Consider the following 25661-nt stretch of genomic DNA (forward strand, 5'->3'; position numbering starts at 1 on the left):
AGGATCATCAAGTCCAGCTCTCAAGTGGATGGCCCATACAGGGCTCTGACCAATAGACCTTTCCTTGCTTTAGGAGTTCCTGAGAAATGTGTAGCCCACCCCAAAACCTGACATTGGTGGAGTTGTAACTGCCCTAGACGACTTGTTCCAATCCATAATCCTCCTCACCATCATTACAGTATTACATTATCCTTAATGTCATATGTAATTTTCTGTGCAGTTTAATCCCATTGCTGACTCTGTTCATAGTGGATGCAGAGTCTCACTACAGCGAATTTCAGGCTGCTATTTTGCAAAAATTAGACCTGTTTCAGCCATGTGAAATGCATCATGTGGTGGCCTGTCCTTGCTGCTACTGTGAACAAGGGAATTCAGTGTGTGACAAGCACCTGAGAAAGTCATTGTTCCCATGTAATTGCCAAAGGTGAACATTCTGTAGAGTACTGAAATGAGTGTATTTGTTACTGTCACAGAACCTCCTCAAAGCTTGTTTATTGTTTATTTTTTTCTCCCTTTTCTATGAATCTGCAAGGAAGACAATATTTAGGTGTTAAAAATTTTGAGCAGAACAAAATGAGAACTAATTTTGTACTGAATCTTTTCATAGGGTCCTCCTGGAGCTAAGGGTGAAAGGGGTGAACGGGTAAGTCTATGTTCATGTTAGCCGTGGTTTGTTTCCTGCCTGGCCTTGTGTTTCAAAAAGAGCTTTTCCTGACAATTTATGTTTCTCTGTGTTTACAGGCACAGCAGTTTTCTCTTTGCAATTAAGCAAACTTTCCTTCTTTTCCAGACATGGTCTTATATATAGCTACATTAATATTTTGAAGGTGGGAAGTATGTGGCAGTAAGCATGTCTCCAAATCTCTTATTAGGGTTATCTTCTCAGACGTCTGATTGCTGGCCAAAAAGAGAAATAGGAATTCTTTGGCTTTCCTTTCTCATCTGTGAGGATATAATGTGTCAGCAGTAATAAATATCTTTCATTGCTCAAAGTGCTTTCAGCACAGAACTGAGTCAAGGAACTGTTTCATGACACTGCTGCTGTTGTTATCCAGGGCGATCTCCAGTCCCAGGCAATGGTCCGGGCTGTTGCTCGTCAAGTGTGTGAACAGCTCATCCAAGGCAAGTACATGGATGGTCCATATGCTTCTCTCTCTAGAATGAAACTTTTCCTGCCACAGTTACTTACAAATATGACACCTTTCAAAATATCCAAGGGGACCTGTTTGTTTTATACTAGACAGCTGGGATTTATGTTCCAACTAGATTTATGTTCAACCGGATTTATGTCCAACTAGAGCTGATTAGCATCAGCCATCTAAAAAAAAGCTGGAATTGTCTCCAAGCTGTGACACTATACAGAAGCTTCTGCTGCAAGAATTTTAAATTTTTATAGACATAAAATACCAATGCCCCCAAAACCTTTACCAAAGTAAGAAAATAAAATCTTGCACAATAGTTCTCCCATTTTCTATGCCCTCCCTAAACTACTATTTCTCCCCTAACAAGCGCACAACTTCATAATACCAAAGCATGACAGACCACAGCCTTGACAACCTGCCAGTACTCTGTTCAAACTTTGCTGAACCAGATTTTCCACTGCTACTTGAAAATTATGAATTTTTCCTGACAGGTCATATGGCAAGATATAACTCAATTCTGAACCAGATTCCAAGCCAGTCTGTCTCAACACGAACCATCGCGGGACCTCCTGGTGAGCCAGGTCGGCCAGGGGCTCCAGGGCCACAGGGTGAGCAAGGATCACCAGGCATGCAAGGGTTTCCAGGAAGCCCCGGTCAGCCAGGAAGACCAGGAGAAAGAGGTAGGCTGCATACTTCACAAATACAAAATTACACCTCCCTTTCCTGATACAGTCTAATAGCTTTTGTTTCCTGTGTAAATGTGAAAGCAACAGTTTTCTCATTAGCTAACTGGTGAGCTTAACACAGACTGTAATGAAGGCTCTGGAGACTCTGTCATGAAGGTCATGCAGGCTTTGCCGAGTGTGATTTGGTAGAATCTGACAGAGGTTTAATGTTTAAACTGCTAAATATTGGTGGAATCTAATTGTGCACATCCCATCACATCATGTTTCATCTTAGTGAGGCTCTGAAGGGAGCAGAATCTCTAAATAAGCAAAAGAACAACTGAAGAAAGTCAGATGCAAAACTGATGTGTATGTTGGGGAAAAGTTGAGCTTTTCTGATAACAAAATGTGTCAGTCTAGGTATTTCTGAGTCATGATCATCTGAAAGGAGCAATATTGATAAGAAGAGAGAAAAATTTCTAGTTTGAGGAGTAGAGAGGATAAAAAAGAGGAAATGGTGAGGTCAGCGAGAAGTAATACACTTAACATTTACAAGAATTCTCTTCTGTATTCTTACATGTGGGCTAGATCCCCCTCTCCTTTCCTCCATGAGCATTGTCTAACAACAAAACAAGCTCCATGTTTGATTTACTCTCTCTCTGTGCAACCCTGGCAATCTTTTGTGTCCCAGAGTAGCACTAACCTCAGAAGGTAATACTGAGTAGATCTATAATTGCGAAAGTGCTTTGAAGAATATCACATGAGGTGACCAAAAACCCAAGAGACAAATGTGATATTCAAAAGCAGTGAATTGGCGTTGCTGCTACAAAATCTGCTGACTAGGATTTTAAAAATTAATTGCTATGAAGGTTGTTCAGGAACTTAATAGTTCCAGTTCACAGTAGCCCTTATGACCATAGTTAAAACATTGTTTTTAATAGAAAGTCTTTGAGTGAACCTGTGAGTCTTGCCCTCAAGACTGTAATTTTGAAAAAAAGAGGCAAAGTTTCAGGTACTGACCGTTCAGTCATGCTGCTGCCTGCTCCAGCTGAGCAAAAACCAGACACTGTCCAGAAAGGAAGAATGAGGGAGCGTGAGACAAGTAGAAAAGAAGATTGGAAGAGACAGCAGCTGAGGAACTGACTTTAAAAAGAGTGATCTGGAGATGCTGAATGCAGATTTCAGGATACTTGATTCCATGCTAATACTAGCATATTTTAAATGGCTTCTTGGGAAGAGGCTGTTCAAGCTAGGACTTCGGGAATGGGGCAACCGAAATGCCAGGCTACAAAAAAAGGAACATGTCTGACATTTAGCTTGTACTTTCTATTGTATTTGCTGTGCTGAGGTCCAGACATGCATGTTGTATACTGTGAAATCACAGAGTGATTAGATACAGCCATTTAAATGAAACGTGATGTGGGTCAGCCCACTGCAGACAGTGTTAATGCCTGGGAAGCAGCACTGGCAATAGAGTACAGAAAGGGTAAAAGCACATTAAAAAGACTATTGCCCTTTTCCTTTCTATTACCCTTTTCCTCTCTATATATGGATAACTAACTGATGATTTTGGCAGGTAGTTCTTGTGAGGAGTTTTATACTTGGTAGAGAGAAAGCTCTAATCAAGCATCCTTCAGGACTACAGTCAGCCAGAGCTCTCTGCAGATTTTCATAAAATGAAATACCAAATGTTGGAAATGTTTTACCATACTTGCAGATTAAAATGAGGTTGTTTCAAGAAACAAGAATCCATGCATAAACTTTAAGACAAAATAATTGGCTAGTTTATTTGGAGTGAAAATGGATTTTAGGACATTCATGTAACTGGAGCCTAGAACAGAATCTGTAAGAAAGAGGAAGGAGCTCCTTCAGAAACTAGGCAAAAGTGTATAATAATTTTTTACTCCTTGAGGATTCAATTTCTTCAGAAGCAACTGAATTTTTAGACTGATGTGTGTTTGATGCAGTAGCACTTTATTGAGCAGGAAGATACCTTTTGCTACAGACCCTTGGAATATTTCTGAACCCATTTCTAAGGAATTGCTCTAAGCCAACCCCAAAATGCAAAAATGAAAATTAAAAATTATTTAACCGGCTTCATGCTTGTGGAAAATGATTGGAAGTTTTTCGTGCATTCCCAATTCTCACTTAACTCCTAACTACATATCATACAGGGAAGTAGCAGACTAAAATTGTTCAGCTTCTGGGTGGAAGGAAGGGTTTTTAAGTTTCCAGTGACTACAGAGAGGATGGTAAATGATCAGACTCCATCCCTTGCTGTGTTCTGAAGCACCGCTTGCATTTCACTTGTATAACAATGTATAGTCTTGTCCTGAAGATCTCCAGCCAGCCACCTGGAAGTCTTTATGAACAATGTGTTTCTTTTCACTAATGTCATCAGCATTTTGGCTGTGTATGAAGCCAATTTAATGTTCAAGCCCAGTGCCAGATTAGCAACTCTGAAAGTCAGGCTCCACCTCTAAGTTCAGAAAATGCCCTGCAATAGAGTGTGCTAACCAGTAATAGCCATTAGAAGGAAAAAACAACTGTTTGCTTATCTGGCAGTGTTGCTTTTTTCCCCTCAGACTGTTGGGATTGCTGCAAGAGCCTGTTACTGGCTCTGAGCTGAGTGGCAAGGCGCTGGTAGAGCGGGAATATAAAAGGTGGGTGGAGGCCAGGTGTTTCTTCCTGCTCACCTCTCCTGCCTTCTACCTATTCAATCCCAGCCTGTAAGAAGGGGGCACTTCAGAAAGCAGCGTGTGGAACTGGTTAGAAATGGTGCACCAAAGAGAGCTTTACTGGAAAATGTCAGCAGTGAGAGACATCAGTGGGCTTCCCTGCTAACTTGCCTGGCCAATAGCTTCTTTTCCCTTGTTTACCTTGTCACTCTGCCAAGCATTAATCAGATGTTTGAGAGAGTGTTTGGAGTTCTGTTAGAAACCTCCACTTGAACTTCTAGGTCAATGATGTCCTATTCCTGGATGGAATTCCTCTCAGTAGTAACACACTGAGCTGGTCCTTCTAAGAGAGACCACCTCAGTGAGAAAGGACTAGTCATTCTCTTGACAGATTCAGTTCTCAGTGTCTGTTTCCAGCTGAGAGGCCACGTTGTATTACCAGGCCCCTACAGTACATAATCCCAGATAAATTACTAGAATTTTGCTCTTTGCTTATATGCATAAGTATAGGGGTTTGGAAAATATACCCGAACATTGATTATTCACAGCACTCATCTCTGTTTGAATTTTAACTAGTTCACAGCACTGTTTCCTGGTTTTCTTTCAGCTAGTTTGAACATATTTTGTTTTGGTTTTGTTTATGAACTGGGACTTCAACAACTAGTGTCTGGCTTCTGAGTGCCCAGGAAGTAGTTGACCCTCTGCAAAATAATATAAAAACCGAGAGTCAACATGTCTTTTTCTTCTTTTTGGTTTCCAGTTATTTTTATAATATATGGGTAGTTTTCTCAACTTTGAGGAAAAATGGAAAGGCCATAGTAAAAATTATTCTGAGGCACTGCTAGCCTTCAGATGTTGTGAAAGTGCAGTACTTCTATTACCAGATAGACTTCAGCTCTTATGTGGCCTGAAGTGGTACACAAAACTTACAGCTACTTGGCCCATCCCACTATGATTAAAGTACAATAAATACCTAAGCTGTCACTGGGAAATTTAATGTCCTCAAGCACAGCTTCATCCTTATTTGCTTCCTGGCTTCATATGAAAGAGCCAGTTAAACATGTGTTATCAAAAGCCACATTTACAGCCGTGATGGCAAAATTCCAGTGGAATTAAATGTAACTTTTGCCAGTTGCATCAATTAAATATTTTTATTTCCAATGTTAGCTTCATCTGAATTAAAAAAGAAAAAAATCACAACCCTGTGTTATTATGCACTATGCTCACAGCTGAACATCTTTAAAAGAAGACATTTTTGGTAGCAGTTTAATTTTTTTTAAATGCAGTAGGTAGTTCTCACAGGACAGTATTCTCTTAAAGACAAAATTAGATAAAGAACACCTGAGATTTCCATTTGTGTGGAAACCATGGAAATTTAATTTTCTTTGCTAGAAAATGTGTTCATGAGCTTGGTTTTGTTTTCAATAACTGATGCTATCAGAGTTATCTTTAGTGAAGGGTTGGAAATAATTGATTTCTGTTGCTTGTGATCTCCATGGGGCTGAACTTAAGAGGATGGGGACAAGATATAAACCCATGGTTGGCATGAAGGGGGGAGATAGTTTGATGGTATTGCTGAAGCATGGCCATAGCACAGGTATGAAAGCAGTTCCTGGAACCTGAACGCACTCAACTCAAATGGCAAGTTTTGATACATGCTTTCATTCTGAGGGCAGTTAGCCATTGCAGTAACCTACAAAGCAGTAACCTACGAGAATGATGGCTTGTCTGGTTGGCTTTCTGTAAGCTGTGTCCTACTGGCACCAAAGATGACTTGGGTGAATTTTGAATATTCTGCCATTTATTAGGAGCAAATCAAGAGGTCTATGAGTCTCTTAAGTCTGTCAGGGAAGCCCATGGCTTTAACTCATAAGCATTTTGCCTTAGGAGTAGGATATTTTTGCGTCAGTGTTTATGTTCTCTTTAACTTGGGTAAACTTTACTGGAAATCAGACTAAGAGAAACCTGATGCAGACTTTTATCTTGGCCTTCAGTGTTTGCTTTTAAAGAAGCTTTGCCCTGCACAAGAGATTCATCACTTATTCCAGAATGAATATTTTCTTCTTAGCCTGTGTAGATTTGTTCCACGTTTAGCATTTCTTGCTGACATTTTATCCTGTGAACATCACACATGGCTGTGTAGTTTTGTGTGTGTTAATAATTATAATTGAGTACAACATTGTGGCTGTTGTCTTTGAAGTTGCCAAGTAATGTTAGCATGCAGTAGGATAAGCAATGGTCCTTGTACTAAACATCTGTGTAGATTCCAGATGGTTGTAATGGGTCAGTCTTCTTAGGAAAAAAGCATTTCACACAAACAGACTTCGCCTTTTGCAAACGGCAAGCCTTTCCTTTCAGGTCCTGTGTGGTAAGAGATAATTTGGATACATTTACCTTGTTGCAAGGCCTGCAGCACAGGCAGAGAATTGCCACAGATGAGTTTCTGTGTATGTTTGAAGAAGGGCTAAGCAAATTTTAGGCATCTGGAAAAAAACACCACCACCCTCCCCATAAAATTATGCAATTGAAGGAGATAAAAGGCAGAAAAGGGAAACAGGCAATACCTTAACTATGCCAGGACAGCGGCAAAGAACCTTGTAGAGGTAAGACAAAGGGGTCATCATGCTTCAGTTAAAAATTATATGCTCAGTGTGGATTTACTGGTTGCAGTGGTGTGGCCTGTGTTTTCCATGTGGTTGGGGCACACAATATGTTGCCCTGGAAGCCTCTTGTTCCTGCAGAAGACCCAGAAGTCCTCAGCAGATACTGAATCCACTTCAGTTCCTCAGACTCTCATTTGATAACCTTGATGTAAGCAATTCTTTGCCACCGTTGGGTTTTAATTACTGTTTTTTCTACACTTAGACTTTTTATTTACTTAGTTGCTTCCATTAGAAATTAGCTTAAGAAGGTGAAAAAGATCTTCTATGACTTCCTGAGGGGAAACCCTATGAGGAGGGGCTGAGGTCTCTTGGTTTCTTCAGCTAGGAGGAGACAGAAGAGAGACCTCATTGCAGTCTACAACTTCCTCATGAGGGGAAGAGGAGGGGCCGGCACTGATCTCTTCTCTGTGTGACCAGTGACAGAACCCGAGGGAAAGGCCTGAAGTTGTGTCAGGGAAGGTTTAGGCTGATTATTAGGAAAAGGTTCTTCACCCAGAGGGTGGTTGGGCACTGGAACAGGCTCCCCAGGTCATGGCATCAAGCCTGATGGAGCTCAAGAAATATTTGGACAATGCTCTTAGGGACATGGTGTGACTCTTGGTGATGGTCCTGTGCAGGGCTGGGAGTCAGACTCGATGATCCTTGTGGTGCCTTCCAACTCAGCATATTCTGTGATTCCTTACAAAAATGAGGGGTTCTCCAGCTGTTTTGCCCTAAGAGGTAGCAGTTACCTGAGCAGAGGGGAAGGAGGGAACCCAGTCAGCTGGAATTATAGATACTGCCCCATCCAGGGCAGGAACTGTTTGCTTTCTGCTCTGTGTTGATAAAGGTGCTGTGCATAGGTTTTGACTCTGAAAGTGGGGAAGCTGTGAATCAGGAGAGCAATTACCAGTGCTGGGAGGGAGGTCTGGAAAATGGGGGGGAAGTCCCACAAACCAGCCTGGATTTGGTGTCTTTGAACCATCCAAATTAAACACAGACTTTACAAGAATTTTCAAGTCACCAGTGGAAACTCAGGGTCTGGAATTTATAGTTTTGACACCTACTATAGTTCAACACTGCTTATTGTGATGGCTGCATATAGAAAGTGTTTTTATAGGATGCCATAGAGGTAGTGCAGAAGGAGATGGAAAGCTGGAAGTAAGCAGTTCTTTCTCTGAATTACTAGATTTGTGATCTCCATGCATCAGACACAAGGAGAGATATTTAGTGCCACGAGCGAGTGTAGGAACACAACTCACTGGCTGTGCATGTTGGAATATCAGAGTTTCAAGACTGGGAAGCACTCAGATTGGGCTTCCTTTGGGGGTCACATTTCGAGTGTGATGAAACTCCTTTCTCATGTTTAACAAGACTGCCATAACCGATAACAACTTTCTCCATGTATGCATAGAACCATCTTGTGCTGAACCACTCTTTGGTGGGTGAATGTTTGAAGGAAAATTTGCTGTAGCACTAAGAATTCGACTTTTCTGGGCCACACAGTAATTTATAGCTACAAGGCTTGGAAGACTCTTTTGACTTACAATAGTTGCACCTTGGTGTAGTCCAGAGGCAGCTTTCCATAGGAAGTGCAGCATGGAAACTGGCCGATGCCTCTGCATACCATCTCAATGAAACCACCATGGCAGCAGGAATGTTTAAGACCCCAGGAATGACATTTCTCTTCAGAGGCTGTTAGGGGAGGGATGGAAAAAGAACCAAATAATTTTTAATTTTCACATCTTTCCTTCTCTGACATCTGTTTTTAGATGAAAAATAACATATGGAACTATAATCCTGCTTAAATAATAAACGCTGCTCACACTTTTGATCAAAATGTGACTGAGTACTATTTCCTTAGGTTTACCAGGTGAGAAAGGAGAAAAAGGCAATCCAGGTGTTGGAACACAAGGACCCCGAGGCCCACCAGGATCCACAGGTAAACTTAGATTTGAGGCATCAGGATTAGACCACTCCAACCGATGTGTGAAGCAGCTTAGATCAGCTCTGTCTTTCTCCTTAAGTACCAGAAGAGTAGCAGTTCAGGCACCATAATTGTCATAATGTTCTTACTATGTATTATCATGTTGTGATACACCACATGATGGTGTCACCCATCACACAAGTATTTTCATTTCCCCTATGACAAACTGCTTTTCCAAGCCCACCTTTTAAAAATGTTTTAAGTATTTTTTTTTCAGACATGGGTTCTGGAAATGGAAAAATTAATCTGGACTAATTGAATTTGTTTTCTCATTGACTCAAGGTCATACCTAAATGTGAGTTGACGGAGAAACATAAAATAATTAAGCACATTATATCACATGGATTTATATTTAGCTCCTGAAAAAGTAGAGAGGGTGATATCCATGTCCTGTTGAAACAGGAGTAAAATTGGGACTTCATTAGGATATCCTGGCCATTAGGCACTGGTATCAAGTCACAGCATTACCCAGAAACTGTATTGAAAGGGAATGGGAGGAATCAAGAGCTGTGCAGGCATCCAGGGCTGTCCCTTCCCCACGAAAATCCCTTTCCAGAAGTCTGATGTTTGGTGAAACATTTGCTCGAGCTCTGGCTTAAAGCTGTCTCTGGCAAGGAAGATGAAGCAGCAGCCAGAGAGGAGGCTCACTGGGAGTGGGTCTCCTCTCAGGCTGCTGCTCTGTCTTCCTTGCCAGAGGCTGAAGTCTTTCCCTCAGCTTGCCCAGGGGAGTCAGAGCCAGGATGCCTTGTGCCTCCACTCAAACTGTCTCCTGGAAGTGTTTATAGCACTCTCAGTGTCATGTTTTCCAGGCCAGGAAAGGTGGCCTCAAATCCCTGCTCTCATGAAAGACACTGCTCACATTCCATCTCCCTGTTTTATGCAGGACCTCCCGGAGAAAGTCGAACAGGCAGCCCGGGACCACCGGGATCTCCGGGCCCACGAGGTCCTGCCGGTCACACAGGATCCCCAGGCTCACAGGGTCCTGCTGGGCCTCCAGGGTACTGTGACCCGTCCTCTTGCGCTGGGTATGGCATGGGAGGTGAGTAGTCAGGAGTTGGGGCAGCTGCAGAGTTGAGGGTGGCATTTTCTAACAGCCCAAGTGAGATGGAGGCTACTGGTGAACCTTGCACTAAAATGTGGTAGCTCGCTAAAAATCTGTGTGTCCAGTGTGGCTGTACTTTGTGGGACTGCAGCACAACGAGAAGGTGACCCACTGTAGTGACCAAAGGAAAGTGACCACTGTCTGATCCCAGCCTGTAAAACTGATCCCGCCTACTGGGTTTTGTCCTGTACCTGTTTGTGTAGTTGTATGAGCCTGCTCCATCTCAATGGTCTGTGCTGAAGCCCCACCACCTCATGTTTGTGACAGCAGAGTTTTTACATTTCTAGTTTTTCAAACGTGTTGCTCAACCTCCCCTTCCATGTGCCTCTGAGTGGCATGAGAGCATGACCCTTACTAAACCCGTAGTAGTGTAACCTGGCACAGGAATGCACGTGTCCATCATTAACCAGTGAAGCCATCTGAAGAAAATTATTCTTTCTACATCTTCTCTGTATCCTACTTTCCCACCTCGTTATAGCACGGAGAGGCCATGGGAAGAAGTTAACACAACTACCAAATATTGTATCACCCAACCTAAAATCAAAATTTATTAGTAAAGCACTAGTCACTACAAATGTTACACATAAGGCATATTTGTTTGATGTTTACAGTTTAATCTGCCCCCGAGCTGATTTGTATGTTTTACTTACCTGAATGTTTTTGTTGTCGTCTCTTCCTATCCTTTCCTCCTCACTTCCCCTCCCCGTTGTTCATTTCCTGTTTTAAGGCCCAATTCCTTACAATGGCTACCAATCCAGAAGGTGAAAGGCTCATTCTGGTTCAGGTCTCATTGGGCTGAAGGTCAGAGATGGATGCTGAACTGCTCTGTGCTTTCCAGCAACGATAATGACTACCACTAATGAACTTACAGCTGCTGTACATGCACTTGGCTTCCTGGCACTGCTAAAAATTACTGCCTGACCCATTTTTGCCTGCTAGTCATGTATTCTAGCCCATAATTGGAATAAGCTATAGCAGGCAGAGTGTGCAGTGTGTAATGAGCACAGTATTACAACTGGACATTTGACAAATTGTGGTGGTGGTTTCCAACTAACTTGGCTGTCTGTTGGTGGGTTTCCAATTGCTCCAGCTTATTAATTTTGTTAAATGTTTTCATTGTTCCTTTATGTGAATAAAAGATGTGTATTTAAAGATTATATATATATATACTCACACACATGATATAGAAATGCATCTGTATGTAAAATGTCAATTTCCTAATGAATGCTCTAATTTTCTACTCCCCTTCTCCTGTGTTAACCGTATGAATACTCTTGGTGGTGGTGGGTTAAGGTGGATACGGTGAGCCAACTGATCAAGACATCCCAGTAGTGCAGTTGCCACATAACTCCTACCAAATCTATGACCCTGAGGACCTTTATGATGGTGAGCAACAGCCGTACGTAGTTCACGGGTCCTACCCCTTACCATACTCCCAGTCCTATCCATCACCTCATCTTGCTCAACCAGAGTTTACTCCTGTTCAAGAAGAGATGGAAGCCGTTGAGCTGAGATCCCCGGGAATCAGTCGCTTCGCAAGGAGGATCGCCAAAAGGAGCGCCCAGAGTCCAGTACGCACAAAGGATGGAAAAAGCCCCCCTCAGTGAACTGTTTAAAAAAGGGAAACATTTTATGTGCATCTGTGTTTGGCCTTTTGTCCAGGTGCCTCACCTGTCACTGAAGATGTTTACAGGCTCTTATGTAAAAGTATACATGGCCAGTTGACACAACAAATAATGGTAATTATCTTGCATGCCAGAAGTTTAGTATGTTAGTGGGTTGGTGCTAGATGATGATGAAAGGTCACTTGTAGATCTTTCTCTGGAGTACTCTTCCATTCACTCTTCAAACTCTACTGAAAAAATACATCCGGCTAAAAGTTAATGTCTTGTTATCCATTTTTTCCCAGTTGATTACTTTCTGTTTGTTTTGGATGAATTGTTTTACTAGCAGAGTAACCTGACTAAATCCACTGGAGAACAATGCATCAGGTGTCCTTGCACCCAGCTTATTATCCTTTTGCAAAGATTTCTTATATTAACAGACCATTGTTTTCTTAACTCACCTAAAACAAATACGCAAGAATGTTCCATGGGAGCACACTGATAATTTATTGTGAACCTCTTTCATTTCTGTTTTGTATGCAAATAAAAGTGGCAAGCTTTTGTATGGTAATTCTGTATTCGATTTTTAACTCAAAACAATTGCATTAGCTCTTCAGGGGACAGAATGCAATGAGAAGGAAATACATTTCTTCTTTTCACCACTTTTGGGCAATGGTTTTATTTTAAAGGATGTAGTATAAACATTATTTAGTATAAATATTATTTAGCCTTATTTTTAAAATTATATATGGGCAAATGCAGAGAGTAACTATGAGCTGAGGTAGTTGTGCCAACTGTGGATGTGAGATTTCACATGTCGACATGCCCAAGTCAAAAGACTGGCAGGTGTATTTGGGATGGCAACTTGGGTCAGCTAACGAGGAGAGGAAGGCAAAATGCCAACCCAAAAGCTTGAGCACAGGGCAATTCATTATCTACAAACAAGGTAAGTTATAAAGTGACTCAATAAACAGCTTTGAACAGCACTGGAAACTAAGATTTAGCTCGAACATGGTCATTTAAGCTGGAAGCATAGATTTGGAACACTTTTGCTTTAGCCCGATACAGACATGGAGAGGCTGTCCTGTACATCCCAGGACCATCTTCCTGCTTATCCCTGACTGGGAGGGGGTCTATCCATACCCTACAGTAAAGAAGAGCCTGTTAGGTTTGGCTTCTAGCCAGCAGCTCCCTTAGCTCACCTGGAAGAAGATGAATGGGTACCTTTACTGTGTAATCCCCAACTATCTTGCCTAGAATTCAGCCTCATTAGTAGCACACACAATTTGCACATGTGACTAGCAGGCTCTGGCTGAGGGCTGTATACCTTTCTAGGTTGCCTTTCTCTTTTCCCCTTACGTTATGTCTTTCGCCCCTGACTTCAACCATTTTCTTGGGGAAAGGTGATAAAAGTTGATGGAATGTGAGTTGAATGTCATTTCCTTACCTGCACTTGCATTTAAAATAGAAAGTAGGAAAGTATAATGCACTTTATGGACTTTTTATTTTTTTGCAGCTTAACCCCACTTGACAGAACATTGAGCCCTGATGCGAGCATGGCTCTCTCACACACAAGCAGGTACAAGAGCCTGGCAAGGCTCAGAACACCTGTGTTAATTTACCCCAACTGCAAACTCCCTGTGTCCCTCCCTTGCTGGCCCACTCCCATCCAGGTTGTACTGACACAGCTCAGAGTTCTGCCCGAGACATGGTGCCCTGCAGGTCCTATGGAAGTGACCGAGAAGGTCGCTGATGGAAAAAAAAAATCAGCCTCCAAGCAATTGTGCCTGTGTTGTCTTTGAAAGACTTTTGAGTATCCTGCTAACAGTGCACAGTATATTGGTCTTGACTGGCTGTCCTGCAACACTGTATCCAAATCTCAAATTCCCGTGGAACCAGAGAGAGTGATAGGGCAAAACCAAGGATGTAGGGCCACAGCGTGGTCAAACTGATCACTTATTTAGTCCACGTAACAGCCTGCTGGTAACAGCCTAACCAAATCCCTGAGGGTGCTTGTGGTGTGCAGTTGGTGTCACCTGCGCTGTGCCACTGCAGCAGCTCCCACACCAGTCACCCGGCCTGGGAAAGCAGCTGGAAGCAGCACAACACCCCTCTGACCACAGGGAATTTGGGTGCTCTTGGCCTGAGGGATCCCCTGTGTGGGACATGCACACAACCAGCTCCCACTGCCACACCGCCCCCTCCTCGCACCACATGTAGTGAATTAAACAAATGACTTGGGGATAATAAAGTGGCCATACTCATTCCAATTTTATAACAATTTATATGCTAAAGCAGAAGCTCCAATTGCAGTAGTTAATTTGTTTTAACTTTATATTTACTGTGCCATTTACTGGCAACATACTGACCAGAATGCTTCTGGTATCATTGGTCATATGATCACTTGTTCAACATAACTTGGTAATAAAAAGTTACTAACTAGTGGGCTCTACCCAATTAGAAAAATATTATTCAGGAATTGTATGTTTGCCAAAAATAGTAAAACACAGTCAAAATTTTCTCCAAAATCCAGTCTCTGAATAATCAAGAGTATTATATTTTTTCCAGACCACCTTAGAAACTGAAGTTGCTTACTGAAGTATTCAGCACACTAGGAACACCTGATGCCACAGAGATCTTACCAATAAACTTTGTGTACTGTGTCCTTGCACAGGAAAGAGCATTTACTGCAACCTAGGCCTCTTCAAAATACTTTCACTAGTTAATGCAGTGTAGGAACTGACCTGGAAATGAAGGCTTCACATTCACTAGGAAGGAATGTTTCCTGGGATAAGCCCCTTTGAATGTCAAAGAAAGGCCCAATACCAAACCTTTATTTCATGTAATGAAATATCATTATAAATAAACCACTGGTTTTCTTCCAGGATGATGCTTGTACAAAACAGATGTAGAACACTTAAATTCCCCTCAATAAACATTGTAAAATTTGGCAGATAATGTATCAGCATCTCCTACAACACAGAAAACTTCACTTATTTACAGAACAGCTTTGGCTTGAGGGTTTTCCATGCAGGAAAGCAGAAATGAATTTCAGGGAAGCAGCTTGCAAAAGTGAAATAATTTTTATGACTTTTTTTGCATCATTCAACCCTTAACCTAAATGAGGAAATCTAAGTTTTCATAATAAAAATGTTGCTGCTTCGTTCTGTAATATGTTCCCTAAAGTAAGTAAGGCATGTTCCTGTGACTTGAATGAAAATCAGGTTTAGTCTGAAGGGGGAATAAAAGGAAGAGTATCTCTCCTGTGATCTACCTTTACTGCCTGTTATTTCAACAAGCTCTTGACTGAAATCTATTCTACCCTGGGTTGTCAGCAGACCTCCTCCTAATGAGAAGAGTCACTTCAGAAACTGCTCTGCACAGCCCCAAGTGGGTGTTTTGGTGTAACAGCACTGGAATCCAGAGGGTGCCATCTCCAAAACCTATGCCCAGCTGGAGCAGTGCTCTGTCTGGTTATTTTCCAAGGCAGACAGAACCATGTGAATATTGAGTCTCCCAATGACAACCATGTAACATCTCCACATCAAGAACAAAATATCATTAGGAATACATTTAATGACATTTGGAAGCTAGAAAGTAGAGTCAACCTTGCTGTTGTCATCAGCATACCCAAGATGTAGATGCAGATGACCAGTAGTCTGAAAAAAGTAAGATTATTAAAAAAAAAGTAGTTGCCATTTTGTTCTTTAGAGCACAATGTATCAAAAGATGGCCAAAGCTCGAGGATGAAAAATCATGGCTGGTGACCATAATTATTCTCTGCTCCTCCTGCATGGAAATCAAATTTTGCAACTTTTAGAGTGAGCTACTTCATAGCAGCAGTCAATGTATTGTTTCTATGGGATGCAAATATTCATTACAAAGATATTAATTCTTTAATAATAGTATCAAACCAAATATCATTAACAAATAGCAGATCATATGATGCACAGTACAGATGGTATTAACATAACACCTATTCTTAGCCGTTTCAAACACAGTAATTTCTATTATCTTGCCAACTCATGTTTGCTAATAGCTGTCAGAAACATTCAGTATAGAAGGGTTGACTGAGATGCACAGATGCTTCCATGTTAGAAGAATTTTCTTTGGAGGAGGAGAAACACTCCTGATGGCACTGCTTCTTTTATTGTTATTAATTCCTTCGAAAATCTTTAGGTCTGTGGGGGAAAAAAAAAAAGTGTTTTAAGAAATGTACGTGCACTACAGTGGCTTTGCTTTAAGGCTGCAGTAGCAGCCTGGTCTAGCTTTATTTCCTTACTCTGGTGCTTGAAGTTTTTTGACAAAGAGTATTTTCTGGATTACATGAACAAGACAGAACAAATTAAATTTACTAAAACCTCTAAGAATTTACAAACATCAGGACTAACTGGTCACTCCTACTTTCCTAAGCAAAACAAAAAGCATCTTGAACTGAATGCAGCCTCACAGGGTTTTAAACATGGGCACTAATTTGTCTCCACTTTTTAAAACTGAATAATCCATGCATAAGATGGCGAGTTTTAGTTAACAGCACAGTCCACCACAACACTACTAAAACAGTTAAAACTGATATTTAAAAAAACCTACTAATTTGAATCTTAAAAGTTCTGCAATCCTCTCTGCTTGGATGACAAACATGGAAAACATTCAGATAGAAGCAGACTGCTGTTTGCAATCCTCTGCATTCAAGCACATCACTCTTCCTGCCTGACACACATCCACTGGCTGTAGGAACCACATTCTCCCTGAAACTACAAAGCTCAGACCAGCTCATGGCTTTCAGAATGCAGAGTTTGCAGACTAGATGCACATCTACATGCCTACCATGTCCTGCAGAGAAGCTGCACACGCTGGGCTGTGCCCAGTCGCTCCCCAAACCCCCAGAGCAGGGCAGGGCAGTGGTCTCCGAGGTGCCTGGGACACGCCCAGCATGCGCGCAGCCGGAGCAGCCGCTCCTCACAACCCCCCACACACCTGCAGCCTGGAGGAACACAGCACTCCTCACTGCTTCTCTCATCTGTGAATCAAGCAGGTAGGGGAACGCCCCAGGACTCAACAAGAGAGAGATTAACAAAAGTTCTGGAGACATCTAAAGAGATACAGGGCCAGATTTGCTGTGAAGTTGAATGAAAAATTCTGGCATACAGGAAAACCTGCAAACCACTACACTAACAAAGTTAAATTTCTAAAGGTGGTAAATCTTATCTGTAATTTAGCTCATTAATGGAAAAGCAGACAGAAATGGAAGCAGACAGCTTACTTTAAAGCCTGTGAGTTTAAATGGCTGCAGAGATGACACACAGAAATCCAACACTTACTTAGACCTATGTTGCAGTTACAGAATTTGTCAAGCAATAGCACTGCAAAGTGAAGTCATTAACTTATGAGCCCACAGGTTCTCATGTGAAATCAACTCTGGAATTCAGTTTTTATTATTTCAAGAGTAGCATAAAAAATTGCGTTAATTTTAAGGAACAACTATAAAGAAGAGCTAGTGTTCATACTGTGATGAATCACAAAGCTTCTTTGTTTCCCATTTAAATAGCATATTCTGTATTAACATTTGGACTTGTTTCTTTTGTGCATGACAGAACTGCTACAAGCACCATATATATTGTTTACATTCTTGCTTAATGTTTAACTTCAACATACTCAATGTTTGATGGCTGGTGTGCACTGGGAAGGCAAGTCACATTTCCTAGAATCCTGGACATCTGTACTTGGACATATTCACGGAATCACAGAATGGTTTGGGTCAGAAGGGACCTTAAACATCCTCTGGTTCCAGCCTCTCTGCCATTCCACATTTTCTTGCTCGGATCTCACGCTGCATGCCAGAATAGGTATTTCATTATATCAAAATGTCTGTGGAGTAGTAAGAGTGTGGGATTTTGGAAAATTCTCAGCAGTGACTTAGAAGTTTTATCACTAGACAGGCAGACAGTGCTGAAAGATTTTAGGTAACACAGCATAGTAAAGACATCCTTGTCTTGCAGCTTATAGTTATTACTCTTTCTTTTTATAGGCCAATTCATCCTCTCGTGCATTGCTTAGAGGATTTTGCATTTTTCTATGAACGGCTCACTTAAGACTTCAATCTAGAGTTATGCTGGAGTGCTGCAGAGCTACAGGTCTCACAGCACTGTGTTCTGGGGTGAAAATCCATTTTTTTTCCTTGCTTCCTTGTAATCTGCATTTCAACTTTAATGCTTGTTGTCTTAAAATTTAAATGCACAAAAATGCATAAAACACTGGACTCTTAGTTTGCAGTCTTATGAAGTTAATGAAGCTTAAAGGCAGGATTTTCCACACTGAAACACTTGTGTGAACAAATACAAAAGTTTTTAAAGCCTTTTCTATTGCCACAGTAGGCTTTTATGCCCACTAGTACTTGGCTTTTGGACTGCTTTTGAAGACCTTGGCACTAGGAAAGCTAAGCCTTGGAAAACACTGCCTTTGGCAAAAGTGTTACAGGCATTTTGTCAGACGAAGAATATGAACCCACAAAACTGTTGTCTACTCAGAGAGAATTATGAACTACTTGTGACCATCAATGTGCTCATTGGTAAGTGACATAAATCCACGCCAGAGTGTTCTTTGATGGCAGTGCTTTTGCCCTTCCTCAGCAAAGCCCTGAGTTTATGCACTTGGAACAAAGGAAATGCTATCTCCTAGAACAGACAGTTCAGAAATTCACCCAAAGGCAAGACTTCACATAGCTGCTCCTCTTCTTTTTTTTTTTTAAAGTAATATTCTTGAGAAAAAAAGCTTTGCTGTGTATTAACAGCAGACTCCAAGACAAGGGGAAATAGGGGGAATATGGGAACCAGTGTCTCTGCAATCTATGCTGAAAGGCAAACTACTATGGGTTCACCAAAAATATGCAACGTTAGTCTGTGCAGCAGATGTCTGCCACCAAAATATATTAAAAATATTTGTCTCACTAACATTTTTATACTCCACATAAAAAGAATTAAAACAGTTTAGTGAATTCTAGGCAAAATACTCAGAAAAATAAATCAGCATCCCATTCATTACAGCAGGCCTCTCAGTGCTTCTCTCCTAACAAATACTTTACCACTAAGTAAAAGGACTGAAGAGTGGGTCCTAAGCTCTGATTACAGCTTTAAATCTCTTAGAGCTGCCCAGGGAGGTCATGGATTCTCCCTCTCTGAAAACACTCAAAACCCACCTGGATGCATTCCTATGTAACCTGCTCTAGGTGACGCTGCTTGGGGGGGTTGGACTGAATGATCTCCTGAGGTGCCTTCCAAACCCTCACAATTCTGTGATTCTGTAAATTCTCCCAATTTTTATCCATACTCACAGCTATCAGAAACGATATACAGCTGGCATAAAATGCTGACAATCTACAGCCACTGAACCTTACAAAACAGATAAACTGGATATGTCCAGTTCCTAAGATCAGCTTTGTGATGGAAAACAAAAGTAATTGGTAGAGAGCTTTCCAAAACTCTGCAGAATTAATGTATTTCACATAAATGTTGTCTTTTGATATGGATACCAGCTCTACACTCTGCAGTGCTGAAAGAAACCAATGGACTGTGAGAGTTTTCCCATTTACAGAATAACAGTAACCTCTTTGCTCTGTAGCCCACTTCAAGAAATGAGCCTGAGGTCAAACTAAGCCCTAGAACATGGGGAAGTCCTGCATTTCTTCATGGACTTTAGAGACGACTTGAAGAGGCTTGCGTGCTTGGGCTAAAGCTTGCCATCGTAAATTCTCTCTTCAGTGTCTATGCAGATTTCACAGCTGCAGTTATGTTTGAAAAGCACTGCAGGAGCGTAGAGCTGGCATCTGTATCATTAATTAATACTGAAATTTGGTGATCATACATGTGCTTTCCTAGCAACTCCAACCAACTCCAACCTACACCACTTTGTGCAGCTGCATAAAACAAGGTTGTCTTTAATCTAGGTCAGTTCTCTGATTCTCCATTCTGTTGCCACACAAGCAGAATGGAGAGGCAGGAAAAGTGATGGATGATTCTTAAAACTGAGCCTCATTGCCAGAAAAAATGCTCACGAAGCTATGACCTCAGCCTCTCAACATGTCAGACGACAAATAGAAACTAACCGCACAAAAAGACCTACTTGCATATTTACAACTATGATGGGACCCCCCACTTCACAGAATATTCAATATTCTTTTTCAGTGTGATGTGAAATATCCTCACTCTCAACTCCTGGAGTGAACATTTATTTCGATCAACTCTGAAGAGACTTGCTGCACAGCTCCATCCTTATTAAATTCTTGTCAGCACATTCCAGCAATGATGTTTCCCTTTGCTTAGCAATGTTTTGTGTAGGTAAAACAGCCTCAGAAAAAATAAAATAAGGGGAGCGTGTGTTACTCTATAAAGGCCAAATCTAAGTAACCACTAGTCTGTGTTATACTGCAACTAACTTGATTTCAAAAAATACACAGGACAACTTCACCATATTATTTCTAGGCAAACAAGCTAAAACCTTGTAACATCTTACAGCAGACAGGTGAAAAACAGCATTACTTACCTCCAAGAAATAATATAAGTAAGCCTGTAGAGTAATATATGACACTGTCTATTTTGTATGTACAGCAGTTATTCTACAAACCAGGCAATATTAAAAAAAATATTTTCTCTTAACTTTTAGTAACTCAGAATACCCCTTCAAAATGACATATTTTAATCCAAATGACTTTATTTCTTAGAACTTTTAAATGCACTGGTATTAGCTATAACAATATAATATGTAGTCAACATGGCCCTTCCTTCTTCTTCCAAAAGAAGTTATACACCTGCCCAGTTTCTTCTACTGCATGCTGATAAACAGCACTTGATAACATGACCTTTTCTTCTTTCAAGCTCAAAATCCTGGATAGCCATCTCTCCATAAACAATCCCTACTCACACTGCTTTGATGATGCATTGTCTGAGACTTTTTTATGAGGAAGTTTTATGAAGTCAAATCTCATGGAATTGTTACAGTCATTTGTGTGCTTGCAAGCCTGTGTTAATGACTGCTAATGGTTTCAAACCTGCCTCTGCTGAGGAATAAGACTGTCAGTGCTGCACAAGAAGTGACCTGTCAATACCTGCTCCTGACTCAGCAATGCACACCTGGTGTGGAAGCTCTGAAGATTTCAAATTGCCATCTTCTCTTCACCTGTGGGTAATCATCTCACCATTAGAGCACATGACGCAGAGAGCCTGGGTTCCCTGGAATTTCTGCACTCCCAGCAGCAGTAACGAGGACTGTTCAGAAAGGATTTACTCTTGCATCAGCACTGCAAAAGGTCGGTGCCTTAAGGCTAAGGAATGCCACAAGCTAATACAGGCAGAGATGAGAGCAGTGGTACAAGAGCAAAAACTGAAGAGGATAGGTTTGGAATTCTGTTAAGATTTTACTGCTTCCATGAATGAGAGAAACCACTCCAGATGCATGAAAACCCCCTTAAAAATTAATAACCATCCTGTAGGAAAGGCACATCTGTCTCTTCCATTCACAGTCTGTACAACACTTTCTATTACCTGAAAAATTTTATGTCTGGTAGGATTCCCATTTGCACAGGTTATCCATTAAAAACAAAACCAAAAAAGTATGTCTTAACCCGCAGTTATCAACATGTTTTAAGATTAACTCATCCCAGAGGGTTTTAGGTCTGTGGCTGCTATGTTAGATTTTATTCAGAGGCCTTTTTCTCCCCCCCCTTTCCCCATCCTGCTTCCTGGACAGTGTAGAGTTCCCCAAAAGGCTGAAGGAGTCTTCAGCATGACTGTGTAGTTTTACAGCAGCTCTCCCTGACTTTCTTACACAAGTTTCAAGAATTTTAAGAAACAACAAGGATAAAATCTCTCCAAACTTGGCTGAAAAACTAGAACACACAAAGAAATAACTGATGTTAAAGTACTTCTAACCTACCCCTTTTTTTTTAAGTACTTAACAAGTGATATCCACTAGCTCATGAAGTCTCATTTAGGGGAGTTTATAAACAACACTGTTTGGAACAGATGACAAACTGGGGAAGACCAATTAGTGAAAAGATTTTGTGGCCTGATCATGCCACTTAGTTACTAGCCCTAAGCCACTCTTTGATCCCATTACTCTGTACTGGCAGGCACACTCGATCTGTATTACTGTGATGCTCTTCTTCATAACTCTGGAAATCACCATCACATGAATTATTGCTAACTGATGACAGTTGTCTGCTTACACAGAATGGTTTTATGGCTCATCTTTCATATCTGCTTATTAAGGGCAATAGGTAGCTTTTAGCCTTATAACAAAAGGTTCCAAATAATTTGGTTTTGTCTAAAATTAGCATGCAATACACACAACATGGAATTTGCTGTCTATCTGGCACACATTTTAAGGTTATGTTATGAATAAACGATGAAATTTTGAGTATTTAAGATTTGTTTTTATAGACAAACTTCAACACAGAGATAAAATTTACTGTAAATTTTGAAACAAGAGGAATATATGTATTTTTCAGGAATATATGTATTTTCAAAAGTTGTGCCAAAGTCAATAGCTATTAGGTAAGGGAACTATAGCTAAAGGGGATTTCTGAACACATTTCAACTTTTTCACTATCGACACTAGTAAACCGAAACCCAAGGACCAACACTGCTATCGTTCCCTGGAAAACCAAATTATGTGGTTACACTCAAACATCAACAGTTTGGTGCTGAGGGGAAGATGAATCATTTTTCTGCTCAAGGTGTACCTATTACCCCATGGTAGCTCTATGCCTCTGGTAAAATAATCAATGAAATAGCTAATGGTATTTCAACTATCACTAAACTTGCAATTCACACTGTGGCCTATTCTAAACCATCAACTGCTCTGCTTGGGGCACAAGAATCGTTTCCATGTTGGTGTTGTTCTCATGCAGACTGTTGTCTTGCCTGAAAAGCACTTCTACAAGTATAACTTTACTTGGAGAACAAACCACAGTAACAGAAGCTGCCTTTTGTAACAAGACTAAGAAAGGGTGATACTGCTACGACAGTACAGCTATAGTCACTAATCCTCTTCTGCAGAAACAAAACTTAAGATGTTTATTTTGTAGTCTGCAGCTGCAATGTGTTTGCTTTTTTCTACATAAAACTAGCACATGTTGTAATTTTAAAAAAGTGTCCTTAAATCAAGATATCTGATACGCATTTAGGTACTCTTAGTAAAATGAAGAATGGCTTATTGCAATTTAAAATAAAGTGGTTATAACCTCAGTTTCTGTAAAAACAAATTAAGCAAAATTGACCTAAGCTTTTTAAAACTTACTGTAATTCCCTGATTTTGACCTTAATTATATGAATTCTGTCTGGAAAATTATTTAAGTTAAATCAATAGAATATACATGTAAAATTCATCTTAAGATGATGCTTTTTGAAAATAGAAGGTTTCTCTTTTAGTGATATATTCTGCTAAAAACTGTAAGACTGTATACAGAGCAGCACTGTACACTTGGCTTTGGACAAAGAATTACGTTATTCTTCAAATAAAGAGAGAACTGGGTGAAGGAATGGTGAAATACTTTCCAGACTTACTGTCAGGAACAGAAGTGGAAAAAAAGGAAATCGAGACATTTATAAAAGAGTGATTAAAAAATAATCTAACTCTAATTTCATCTGGGCAAGTAGTTCAACAGTATCGTATACAACCATTCTCCTACTGCTTGTCAAATTTCCATTAATTTAGTTTCTGTTCTCACATATGAAATACACCAGCTTAAAAGGAAGGAGAAAGTAGTTTTGGAACTTTCTTTTTGGGAGCCTCTTCACACAGTTCAAATAAAAGGGCCCAGTTACCCATTTAATTACCTCTTACCTTCAACTTTGGTTTTAGATACAACATAAGCTGCCCCCAGGTAAAGCGTCTGAGAATCAGTAGCACTGATCTGTTTCAAGCATGCCAGAGAAAAGCCAGTAATTCAATTCAATAGGCTAAACAATCTGAACATGAGTTTGTTGGATTTTTAAGATGATTGAGTTACTGACCCTTCTTGATTAGTGTCCAGTTGCTGCCTGCAGCAAAAACCTAATGTAGAGGAGAGCAATTTTCTTCTTAAGTATCTGTGTGGCTTTTTGTCCACAGGAATTTAGATCCACCTCTGGTAGTGTGAAATGTAAGCCTTGGTTACCTCCAAATCTCCTGTTAAATGAAATGCTAAACAGAATCCTGAGACATTTTTATGCCCTTACTATTGAAAAAAAAAAAAAAAAGCTACCAGTGATAGCTTTGATTGGGGTTTAATGATCTCCAGTTAGTTCATGTAATTTCTACCGAGGGGCAAAAAGGCCACAGAAAATGAATTGCTAGAGGGATTCCTCAAAGAGTACACTGGAACAGAATTGGGCTGTATTGGCAGGATAGCTTTTTCCTGCTTTATACAGCTTGTTGCTTGGGAAAAAGTAAGACTGGCTGCAGTCTTTTACAGCAGTTTGTGTTGGCCAAGTCTTCTCTCAACACTGCTACATGCCAGCCCTGCTTTGTGAGAGACGAGCACTTAAGTTGGAGGGGCAGTACTTAGCCCAAGATAAGAACTAAATATTACCAAATGAGGCATGGTATAAAACACAATTCAAATCGTAAGAAGCTGCAGACACACTCTACAACTAAGCAGCAACTAAGAAAAATACTGGAGAAATTTAATTTGGTACCAAATTTTTAAAGGCTAATGAATAAACTTGAGATGGGCCTAATAAAAATAGCTCAAGACCTCACCAGCTTTGGAGCTGGCTTTGTGGCTTTCCCTCTGCTCTTCTCAAGGTAACCAGAGTAACACTCCAACAATTTTCCCTTTATTTTACCTCATATTTCATTGTAGGGAGAAAAAAACATTTTATAAATTTCATAAAAACTGCAAGTTATAATTTGTAAGAGAGCACATCACTGGAAATACTCCAAATGTAGTTTCTCTATGCAATATAATGTGTGCTGTCTTTTGGTGTTGGCTCCTTATGAAGTTATCTGAAGAAATTAACAGATAAAAAACCTAATTAAAAAAGTCTGTCAGCATCTTGCATATATAAAAGCACTGTTTGTAACATCATTTCAACCACATAACCAGGATATCTCTGGCTTCTTCTTCTGCTCTGTTTCTACATCCCAGAAATAATTTGTGTAACTAAAAATAGAAACTTGGACTAGAAATTATGCAAGACAACTAGTGCTGCAGTTCTTGTAAGCAAACAAACAGAAAGGGCAGCTGTGGCTGAGAGGATCTCTTAATCCAAAAGCCTTTCTGTTTACCAATACCCACAAATTTGTTTGCTGGGAACACCACAGTTGGCTTCTGGTTGCCTGCGTCTGGCAAGGCTAGCTTTAAGGACACAAAACTGGAGAGGAACTGAAAGTGGCACAGAATACCTAAGAGGATCATTAGAGCCATCTGCAGTTCACAGGTATCCAATATGCTTATGTTTCAACACCTACAAACTTCTCTGTCTGAGAACATTGTGATTTTCTGCTTTCAAAGCCACAGAGTGTTGCTCAAACTTCCAGGAATCTGTGTGCCATGGCACGGGGATGACACGCAGTGTCAGTACTGGGACCCTGCCCAACCCACGCTGCTCAGCTGGAACAAAATCACAGCTTCAGACCAGGTTCTGCAACCCCCTGCCTCAAAGCAGAATGTACAGATGGGGGCAGAAATCAGGCAAGTTACTCAGAAATAGAAACATTAAGAAGGTGTTTGGTTTTCGAAAACCAAATTTCAGAGTTTACAATATATCAGGTTTTAAAAACTTCAGAAGTGTAGAAGAACTTGTTCCCCCAATGACAAGCAAGCAGCTGTCTGGCCCGAGGGGAGTTCCTAGGAGGGCTGGCAG

The 25661-nt window shown here is 40.7% G+C and overlaps 2 protein-coding genes across 10 annotated transcripts in view; one reads left to right on the forward strand and one right to left on the reverse strand.

Annotated features, from left to right (window-relative positions):
* COL14A1 (collagen type XIV alpha 1 chain) overlaps nucleotides 1–12391 on the forward strand; it is a 115476-nt gene extending 103085 nt beyond the window's left edge. For 5 of the 9 annotated variants that reach the window (XM_042036356.1, XM_042036355.1, XM_042036349.1 and 2 more), the window contains 6 exons: nucleotides 608–643; nucleotides 1056–1122; nucleotides 1634–1822; nucleotides 8992–9069; nucleotides 9998–10153; nucleotides 11510–12391. In XM_042036356.1, coding sequence (XP_041892290.1) covers nucleotides 608–643; nucleotides 1056–1122; nucleotides 1634–1822; nucleotides 8992–9069; nucleotides 9998–10153; nucleotides 11510–11823 — 840 coding nt within the window. In that variant the 3' untranslated portion in view covers nucleotides 11824–12391. Of the gene's footprint in view, nucleotides 1–607; nucleotides 644–1055; nucleotides 1123–1633; nucleotides 1823–8991; nucleotides 9070–9997; nucleotides 10154–10943; nucleotides 11374–11509 lie in introns of those variants that run through there. The other 4 variants (XM_042036351.1, XM_042036352.1, XM_042036358.1 and 1 more) reach the window with 3 other exon arrangements.
* A 914-nt stretch (nucleotides 12392–13305) lies between these two features.
* MRPL13 (mitochondrial ribosomal protein L13) overlaps nucleotides 13306–25661 on the reverse strand; it is a 33995-nt gene continuing 21639 nt past the window's right edge. The window contains exon 7 of the mRNA XM_042036360.1: nucleotides 13306–16001. Coding sequence (XP_041892294.1) covers nucleotides 15977–16001 — 25 coding nt within the window. The 3' untranslated portion in view covers nucleotides 13306–15976. The remainder of the gene's footprint in view (nucleotides 16002–25661) is intronic.

Source organism: Corvus kubaryi, unplaced genomic scaffold (assembly GCF_017639235.1).
Source record: "Corvus kubaryi isolate FWS band 111438036 unplaced genomic scaffold, C.kubaryi_AGA036_p1.0 37385, whole genome shotgun sequence".
Classification (NCBI taxonomy): domain Eukaryota; kingdom Metazoa; phylum Chordata; class Aves; order Passeriformes; family Corvidae; genus Corvus; species Corvus kubaryi.